The sequence below is a fragment of the Orycteropus afer genome, unplaced genomic scaffold (assembly GCF_000298275.1).
Source record: "Orycteropus afer afer isolate SDZICR_OR568_19922 unplaced genomic scaffold, OryAfe1.0 scaffold00005, whole genome shotgun sequence".
Classification (NCBI taxonomy): domain Eukaryota; kingdom Metazoa; phylum Chordata; class Mammalia; order Tubulidentata; family Orycteropodidae; genus Orycteropus; species Orycteropus afer.
Window position 1 is genome coordinate 25193110 of NW_006921592.1, and position 10042 is coordinate 25203151.

General features: G+C 40.6%; 1 protein-coding gene across 1 annotated transcript in view; it reads left to right on the forward strand.

Annotated features, from left to right (window-relative positions):
* The first annotated feature begins 2782 nt into the window (after positions 1 to 2782).
* Positions 2783 to 10042, forward strand: part of AOPEP (aminopeptidase O (putative)) — a 540041-nt gene continuing 532781 nt past the window's right edge. Inside the window, exon 1 of the mRNA XM_007939143.2 lies at positions 2783 to 3579. Within this exon, the coding sequence (XP_007937334.1) occupies positions 2783 to 3579 (797 nt within the window). The remainder of the gene's footprint in view (positions 3580 to 10042) is intronic.

Here is a 10042-nt window from a genome sequence, read left to right on the forward strand (position 1 = left end):
TAGTCATTGAAAACACTGTGGAGCACTGTTCTACTGATACACATGGGGTCACCGTGAGATGGAATTGACAGGGAGTTTTAAATTAATCTTTGTCTCTGTTGATTATAAAGATGCATCTTTTCCTCTTTTGTTTCTCTGTGTGTGTTCAGGTTAATTTTCTGAAATACAGTTTTTAAAAAAGCTTAGTGAATACATTTCTGCATGTTGGCAGCCCCAAACAAGAGATTGAATTTTTAACACCCATTGTTTCTCATTACATAGTAATAGCCCATGGCTTTGTTGAAGGTTATATTAAGCTTGCTGATATGTCTTCCTTGTCTCAAATGACAAGTTCAATCACTCTTTGAGATGTATGCAGAAAAGAAAATAGCTTGCCTTATCCCCTCCCCCTTTTTTTAAAAGAACTAATGGGGAGCTCTGGTAGCATAGTGGCTAAAAGCACTTGACTGCTAACCAGAAGGCTGGCGGTTCAAACCCACCAGCCACTCCTCGGAAGGAAGGTTGGGCAATCCTACTTCCGTAGTGATACTGCCTCGGAAACCCAAGGAGGGGTCGCTATGAGTCGGGGCCGACTCGAGGGCACATAACAACAACAACAACAACAATGGAAGTTGGTGGAGTAGTGCCTAAGGCATTTGACTGCTAACCAGGAGGCTGGTGGTTCAAACCCACCAGCCACTCCTCGGAGGGAAGATTGGGCAATCTACTTACGTAGAGATACTGCCTTGGAAACCCAAGAAGGGGTCACTATGAGTTGGAGCCGACTCAACGGCAGTGAGTTGGTTTGGAATGGAAGTACCAGCTTCTTCACAAAGTAATCCCACACTGTTCTTTGCATCACTGATTTCTCAAGTCCTATTGCACATAAAAGGAGCTCTGGTGATGCAGTGGTTAAAGCATTCAGCTGTTAACCTAAAGGTTGGCCCTTAGAACCCACCAGCCCCTCTGTGAGAAAAAGATGACGCAGTCTACTGCTGTAAAGATTTACAGCCTTGGAAACCCTATGGGGGCAGTTCTACTCTGTCCTATAGGGTTACTGTGAGTTGAAATCCACTTGATGACACTGAGTTTTGGGGCTTATTGCACTTAAGGGTGGTAGAGGGAGGAAGTAGGGGTCAGGGAAGGATTTCTGTAGATGGTTGCACTTGAACTGAGGCTTAGAGGGGGCTAGTATTTGGGCAGGTAGATATGGGAGATGGAAAACAGGAGCATTCCAGGTATGGAATACAGGTTAATTCAAAAGGCTTGGATGTGGGGCACCACTCCTGCAGGTAATGGTGGTTTGAATGGGCCCTTTGGCTAGAGGACAAAGTTGTAGAGGGAATGGGTCTCCAAGAGTGGAAAAATTGCTGAAAGCCAGATTATCCAGCCCTGCAGGTGGTCACATTTAGGCTAGGCAAGGTCTTGATGAGGAAGTAACCTGTGGAGAGGTAGAAACAGAAAATTCAATAGGATTGATTGCTAGAATGAGATTATAGAGGGTAGGGAAAAAGGGTTTAGTGGAGAGGCAGATAGAGGTTGAAGGAAGGTGAGGCGGAGTTAAACCAGAATAAGAGAGGCTTCCATTTTATTCGAAAAGCCAAGCAAGTAACGTTGTTTTGTGGACAATAAAAGAATACCTCCTGGTATTTAGAAATACAAAAATTACTTAAAATGTATCTGTCAAGAGTTTTTATTTCTGTTCCCCTGCTGCTTTCTTTTCATTTTTGATAAAAGAATTAAAATAAAGAAAAAAGAAAACAGCATATGCTGAAAGAAATTAAGTAGACAACAGGGACTGAAATAATTACAAATAATTTTTCTTTTAGTCAGATTCCTATTATAAAATAGGAATACATTTTTATTCAGAACTTTTATGAAGTTGGACATTTTATTACAATATCTGTTTCTACATTTTAATTTCTCTCTTCCCTTTATGGATATTTGCATATTTCTTTTTTTAAATGAGAAGACCTTTTGTTTGCCACAAGAAGGTTATTATCCAGAATGTTAATGGCTTTTCAGCTATTAAGATGTAATGATATACCTTGAGTATTTAACTATAAATTTGAAAAATCTCCATGAATATCTCAAAGGAATACTTAGAATGCACTCCTGGTAAATTGGCTCATTTTCCTGTAATTTACTGGAAGTGCTGATATGAGAGCAGCCCTAATGTGAAAAGTACATTAATCCCTGGAGTTACATTGTATGTATTACATTATTACTCTCAAAGAATAAAACATATAAAGCCATTTAGCCTTCATTCACACTTGTTACTTACAATCACAGTAGAGAAACAATCACTTATCTTTTGATGCACAAAATTAGAAATGATACATTTAATATCTTTTAAAACAAGATGCAAAGTGATCCTCAGTTACACTTTTGCATAACAATTGCTCTTTTCCAAAACAAGGAGTGTTCTGGAAGCCTAATTCTTCTGGCTTTATGGAGCCCATTTCAAATTGAAATATTTTTAGAAACCCATCATGAAACTTTCTTTGATGTCAGTCAAGAAGATTAGTGTGGTTTCCCACCATGAGCATCTAACACCTTAGGGGATTATTTAAGGAAGGTCCTCAACTTGCAGGAACAGCAGTTGCAGAAGCATTTAGGGTCTTGTTTGAAATTTTGTCTAATTGTGTTTTTCTTCTTTGCCAGGGGACTGAAGGTTTGTGGAACCATAATTTGTGACATCAGGTAGCTTTTCGTAAGCAGACATTTATGATTCCAGAAGACTGAGGCAGATAGGAAGCCATCTCTGAGAGTTTAACAAAGCTCTCAAACAACAAACTACATTATGGACATAAAACTGGACCTTTCCCGAGATGACCTGCCTCTTATGGCCAACACCAGCCACATCCTTGTGAAGCACTATGTACTGGATTTGGACGTGGACTTCGAAAGTCGCGTCATTGAGGGCACCATAGTGCTTTTTTTTGATTCTGGAAACAGACTCAAGAAACGGAGTAGTTCCCTTAAGGAAACCTGCCCATCCGAGTCAAGGGAAGTTCGTGAATTTAAGACGTCTGAACCCTGCCATACTCTTGTGACAGATACAAGGACCTTCTCATCTAAAGTGGGATATGATGATTTTGCAATCTGTGGTAAAGGTGAAAAAGATAGTTCTGATAAAGACGGTAACCATGACAACGAGGAACAGGCTTCTGGGATTTCTAGTTCAAAGTGTTGCTGTGACACAGGGAATCATGGGAGTGAGGATTTTTTGCTAGTGTTGGACTGCTGTGATTTATCTGTGCTAAAGGTTGAGGAGGTGGATGTTGCTGCTGTGCCAGGTATTGAAAAATTTACAAGTTCTCTCCAGCTCACAGTTGTTTCTGAGGAGCTCAGGAATCAAATTGTACATGAACTTGTGACTCTGCCTGCAGATCGATGGAGGGAGCAGTTAGACTATTATGCTCGCTGCAGCCAGGCTCTTGGCTGTGGGGAACTCCTGTTTGCCACCGACATGTGGAGCTTAAAGATCAGGAAGACAGGTGCTCAGACATCTACTGACTTTCCTCATGCCATAAGGATATGGTACAGAACCAAACCTGAGGGAAAATCAGTTACGTGGACCTCAGACCAGAGTGGCAGGTAGGTCACCCGAGCATGCCATAGCCCATGCCCGCCCATTCATCTCCCACACTGGGTGACGGGCCTTTGCTGGGATGCTCTCAAACTGGGACCAACTCTGCACCGATGCTCTTGTTCATTCTGTGGCACTACCCATCTAGCTTCAAACCCTTAGCCCTGCATTAAAGCAGATAAATTCCTGGGCATAGTAAACTCTGATCAGATTACCTCCCTTAGGTCAAGATGAGAAGATTACTTTATTAAGCCCTCATATTTCTGAGTTAGGAAATTGGGAAGTGAGCCTAATGATTCAATGCTGAGCCTACCTTTCCATTGAGAACTCTGCCAGAGACATTCAGTGCAACCCGGGAGTATCTTGGAGCAAATACTTTCTTAAAGATCCTTCATATACTCTGAGAGGTTAGGCTGCTGTCAAGTTGAATTGTGGGAAGGCTGACAAAGTGCTTCCAAGTAAAACCTGTTCTGCTTTGTGAATTCCTTACAGTAACTGTCTCGTGGCAGAGACAGAGGATTTTCTCAGTTGTCGTATAACATGAACCCCAAAGCATTTGACACATCTGTTTCTGAGAGCATTGACTATCAGTCCTGCTGACACTGCACACTTGCCTCTTTGGCCATGCTACTTGGTGTTTGATGCCAGGCAGGCCCTAAGTGTCTAGTGTGGGAGGAGGAATTGATGAGCCATCAGTTTCCAGGGGATGCACTTAGGCACACACATCATTTGTCCTTTTCTTATTGCCAACAGTTGTTCAAAGTTTTCAGAATTTGAGAATTTTGAAATCAAACTTTATTGATTTCTCTTTATTTCACCTATTTCTTTGTGCTAATTCACTGAAAACTCAATATGGTAATTATTGCAGAGCTTGGAAAGAGGAATGTTGATCTCAATTAGCTTGTTTTGAAAGCCTTTGATGGTGATAAAAAAAAGTAAACTCACTGCTGTTGAGGCAAATCCAACTCCTAGTGACCCCTCCTTGGGTTTCCGAGGTGGTATCTCTACGATTGCCCAGTCTTCCTTTTGAGGAGTGGCTGGTGGGTTTGAACTGTCAGCCTTCTGGTTAGCGGTCAAATGCCTTACGCACTATGCTACCAGAGCTGGACTCTCAGTTGAAGCAGTGGTCTCTGTCAGTTGCTTATATCTCTTACCCCTTAAAAACAAACAAACAAACAAACAAACATAAAGTTTGGATCTTGTTTGAAGCATCACTTTGACTTTGAGCTCTAATTATCTTACTCATTGTCTTCTAATCTTACCTCCTGCTCTGGTCTCCTGCCTTACTCAAAATGAGTTCAACTTCCTGTCTTATTCCTGCTAGAGTCTTAGGCAGCCTTTGAGAAATTGCAGGGTTGATAACAAATTTACATCAGTACAAAAGCATACTGATTTATTTATAGGATAACTTATTGAATATTCTTTGGAGACCATCAGGGAAAAAGACAGGTGTTCTTATTATATTTTTAAATATTTTTGAAATTATTAAATTTTGATAGGATTTAATGATATACTGTCTCTGAATATTTAACTAGGAAATTGTAGTGTATGTACTTCCAGATATTTCCTTTTTAAACTAGAATAATAGGGAAGAAGAAACTACTGACAGTTATTTGGAAGAAATGCTACTAATTGCTTCAATCATGACTTTCTCCTAAGTGCTCCCTACAAAGAAAGAGATTAGACCTGAGAATTTAATTACATGTAAAAACACTGAGTGAAATGAGTTATAGATACATGCTGATTTCCATAAGAAACTAAAGAAGTCCTTTGGCACATTTTATTCCTGCAAAGGCTGACTTTGTGAATTTACTCTTGGTGTCTCGTTTTTTGATAATTCAATAGAATAGATGACCACGGCAGGGGCTTAAACTATCTCCTTGAGAGTTGGTGACCATATGTTAGTAAATAAATATCATTTATGTAGCTTTACAAGAATAATAAATGTTGTTTTTTAAAAGGAACCCTATAACAATATTTCCTCTTTTTTTGATGGCGGGAGAGAATTTTATGTGTCAGTGAACTCTCCCCACATGCATAAGAATAAATCTAAGTACATACAGGTAACTACTTGGATACATTAAGCACTTCAGAATGCCTAGGGATCCCAAGCTGCTAGACAGAAATAATTCCTTAGTGTTATCAGTGAATAGTAATTGAATACAGGGTCACAGTACCTTATAAATAGAATTGTGTTAAGTAGGTAAAACTTTTTGCCTCCAAGGCATAGAGTCCACATTTATTAAAACTAAAAAGGTGTATATATTACCCACAAATGGCAGAATAGTATTGGTATAAAACCAAAAAACAAACAGACTGCCATGGAGTTGATTCTGACTCACAGAGACCCTGTAGGATAGAGGAGAACTGCTCCATAGGATTCCAAGTCTGTAAATCTTTATGGATGCAGATTGCCTCATCTTTCTCTGTGGAGTGGCTGGTGGCTTTGAACTACTGATCTTTTGGTTAGCAGCCCAGTGCTTTAACCATAGTGCCGCCAGAGCTCTTTTTTTTGACTAAACCCCACTGCCATCGAGTCGATTCTGACTGAGTCGATTCTGGCTGATGATGACCCCCATTGGGTTTCCAAGGCTGTAAATCTGTACGGAAGTAGATCGTCTCATCTTCCTCCCACAGAACAGCTGGTAGGTTTTGGACCACTGAGTGTCTGGTTAGCAGCCAAATGCCTTACCAAACCTCCTTTCTTAACCGAAGTAAGGCTAAAGAAGAACCCTATACACCTGTTCTGAATAACCCACAAATTGTTAAAAACACACTAGGAAAGGATCTCATTCATATTCTAGGAACTGCCTGTATTACAAATATATGAAACAACATTACTGAAGGGGTGGGGAAAAGAGGTGCTGACCTAAGTAACTTTGGAAATGAGCAGAGTCTGTAGGACTGTAGGTAAAAGATATTGTACATAAACAGTGTATTATATTTGATAAAGTTGTTTCCCATGAGGTACAGGGTAGCATTTCTAATACCATTATGCATAGATCTTTTTAAAACTGGAACTGAACAGTTGAGTAAATAGATGGTGTGGTACAGTGAATTATTTGATATGGGTTTTCTAGCCATAGTCTTTGTAACTACCACCAGATTACTGGGTGGGACCATGCAAATAAGGGGTATAGAACTCTGATATTGGGATCGGTTAGTTTTGCCACTCTGCCAGGCTTAAAATGAGCCTTCCTACAGGCAGAGGGGGGAATCTCACTGCCATCAAGAGGAAAGAGCTGAAGGTGAAGTGGAGCACATCATGGGACCTGAGATCCCTGTGCTGGACCTCCTTGCCTGAGACATGCTCTGGCAGAGAGACACCTTGGCAGAGAGATGGAGGCCGTAGAACCAAGAGGCATGAGACAGAGCAGCGGGCTTACCTGGTCCATGGAGCAAGAAAGCTGAGTGCCCTTGGGCAGAGCTTGCTGTTGGAGTGGGGTGCATCTAGGTGTATCTACCAGCAGAGCTAAAAGAGCTTTGTAACACTTGCTTGAGCAGGGCAGAGGCCAGGCGGAGAGGCTAAGGGCCAGAGATGTGTGTCTGAGGGCACAGCAGAGGGGATGCTGTCCTGATTGAAGAATTGTATCCTGGGCGTGTTCCTGAACCTGAATTGTAGCCTATTGCTTTCCTAATAAACCCCATAATCATGAGTATTGTCTGTGAGTTCTGTGCGGCCATTGTAACAAATTATCAAACCCAGCAGAGAAGTAGTGAGTGCTGTGGGAGGGATGGTTCTTATGAGAATTGGTAAAACGTTGGAGGGTGGTGGCATGTCTGACCTCATAGGATTAAGCTTTGGGCTGCTGATGGTGATTCTGTCTTACTCTTGTGCAGTTAGAGGTCAGAAGATGCTGCCTCCACATCCTTTTCGCAGCAGGAGCCAGTTTCTCATTGTTGGAGTGTGAGGCTACAGATAAGCAAAAGGAGAAGGCCAGAATGATCCATGTAATAATGGATTAGAGTTGGAGACATCAGTATGAACTCATGCTTAGCTTAATAGAGATAAAGACGGTTATATATAGAAATATTTATAGATATGTGTATATTCCTGGGTCAGCATACATACATATATGTCCTTGCTTCTGTCAGCTGACAGCGTCTAGAAGTAGTGACACCCTGGTAGCAGTAAGTATACCTAGAGTCATTGATGATGTCAGATGGATCTTGGCTGAAAGCAAAGAATACCAGAAAGATGTTTACTTTTGTTTTATTGACTGTGCAAAGGCATTTGACTGTGTGAATCATAACAAATTATGGGTAACATTGCAAAGAATGGGAATTCTAGAACACTTAATTTTGGTCAGAATTGACTCAGTCAGAATTGACTTGATGGCAGTGGGATTTAGACAAAAAAAAAAAAAAAAAAAAGGAGCTCTGGTGGCACTGGGCTGCTAACCAAAAGATCAGTAGTTCAAAGCCACCAGCCACTCCATGGAGAAAAATGAACACATAGACCAATAGGCAGTCACTGAAACAGAACAAGAGGATACTGCATGGTTTAAAATCAGAAAAGATGTGTGTCAGGGTTGAATCCTTTCACCATACTTATTTAATCTGTATGCTGAGCAAATAATCTGAGACGCTGGACTATATGAAGAACACAACAGCAGAATTGGAGGAAGACTCATAAACAACCTGTGATATGCAGATGACACAACCTTGCTTGCTGAAAATGAAGAAGACTCGAAGCACATAGTGTGAAGATCAAAGATGACAGCCTTCAGTATTGATTACACTTCAACAAAAATCCTTACAACAATAAGCAACATCATGATAAATGGAGAAAAGATTGAAGTTACCAAGGATTTCATTTTACTTGGATCCACAATCAGTGCCCATGGAAGCAGCAATCAAGAACCAAATGATGTATTTTATTGCATTAGGCAAATACACTGAAAAAGACCTCTTAAAGAGCAAAGATGTCATTTTAAAGACTAAGGTGCACCTGACCTAATCCATTGTCTTTTCAGTTTCCTCATATGTGTGTGAAAGCTGGACAATGAATAAGGAAGACCAAAAAAAAAAAAAAATTGGTGCATTTGAATCGTGATGTTGGTGAAGAATATTGACTATACCATGGACTGCCAGAAGAATGAAAAAAATCTGTCTTGGAAGAACTACAGCCAGAATGCTCCTTAGAAGTGAGAATGGCCACACTTCATCTGTCATACTTTGGTCACGCTATCAGAACAGACCATTCCCTGGAGACAGATATCATGTCTGGTAAAGTAGAGGGTCAGTGAAAAGGTGAAAACTCAATTAGATGGATTGACACAGTGGCTGCAGTGATGGCTCAGGCATAGCAATGATTGTGAGGATGGCTCAGGACTAGGCAGTGTTTCATTCTGTTATGCATGTGGTCACTGTGAGTTGAAACTGACTCAACAGTACCTATCAACAACAGCAACAAAACCATTCTCCAATAAAAGGAATCAGGGCCTCTTAGAGAGATGGCTGATTCTAGGACTGAGGCAGGAAACTTGTGAGTCTGGAGCATCTTGTAGTTCCAGAAAGTAAAGAAGTGCTCAAAAAATGATGACAATAACCCACAATGTTGGGATTATGTCAAAGGTACGTAGGAGTAAAGTGCAATAGCTCCTAATGTTCAAAGCAGAGCAACAAAATAAATAAAGTAGCACTGGATTTTAACCCAAAGTATAAAATAAATATTCATGGGTCCATATTGATATAAATAAATTAGTGAATAAATAAACAAATGGGGGAAAATAGATAAATCTATTGTGCTGAGAATTTCGAACAATATATGTAGATACTCAGTCCTCAAGGAGGTGGAGCTTAATTCCCAACCCCCATGTGTGCTCTGTACATAGTGACGTCCTTCCAAAGCATACAATATGGAAAGGAGAGAAAAGAGTAATTTTACATTGGGAAAATATGATAGATGATACCTCAGCCAAGTGATCAACGTTAATGTCAACAGTGATAAGTCATTCTGATAGCATGTACCCTTGATATAATGTGATGGAAAAGCCACACTTTACCCCTGTGGTCTTCCTTCCCAAAACCTGTAACTGAAGTCTAATCATGAAAACAGTATCAAATTCCAGTAGAAAGGCAATCTACAACATACCTGACCAACCAAAACCAAAAAACAAACCCACTGTTGTCAAGTCAATTCCAACTCCTAGGGTCTCTGTGAATTCACGTTGCTTGGTTCTACAATTGATGACAATGGAAGCAGCAGTCAGGACATTAGATGACGTGTAGCACTGGGAAGGTCAACCGCGAAGGAACTGTTTCAAATGCTGAGGAGCAAGGATGTCTCCTTGAGGACTAAGCTGCACCTGACACAAGCCATGATATTTCAAATCACCTCGTATGCCATGTGAGAGCTAGACAATGAATAAGGAAGACTGAAGAAGAGTTGATGCTTTTGAGTTGTGGTGCTGGTGAAGAATGCTGAAAGTACCATGGACTGCAAAAAGAACTAACAGATCTGTCCTG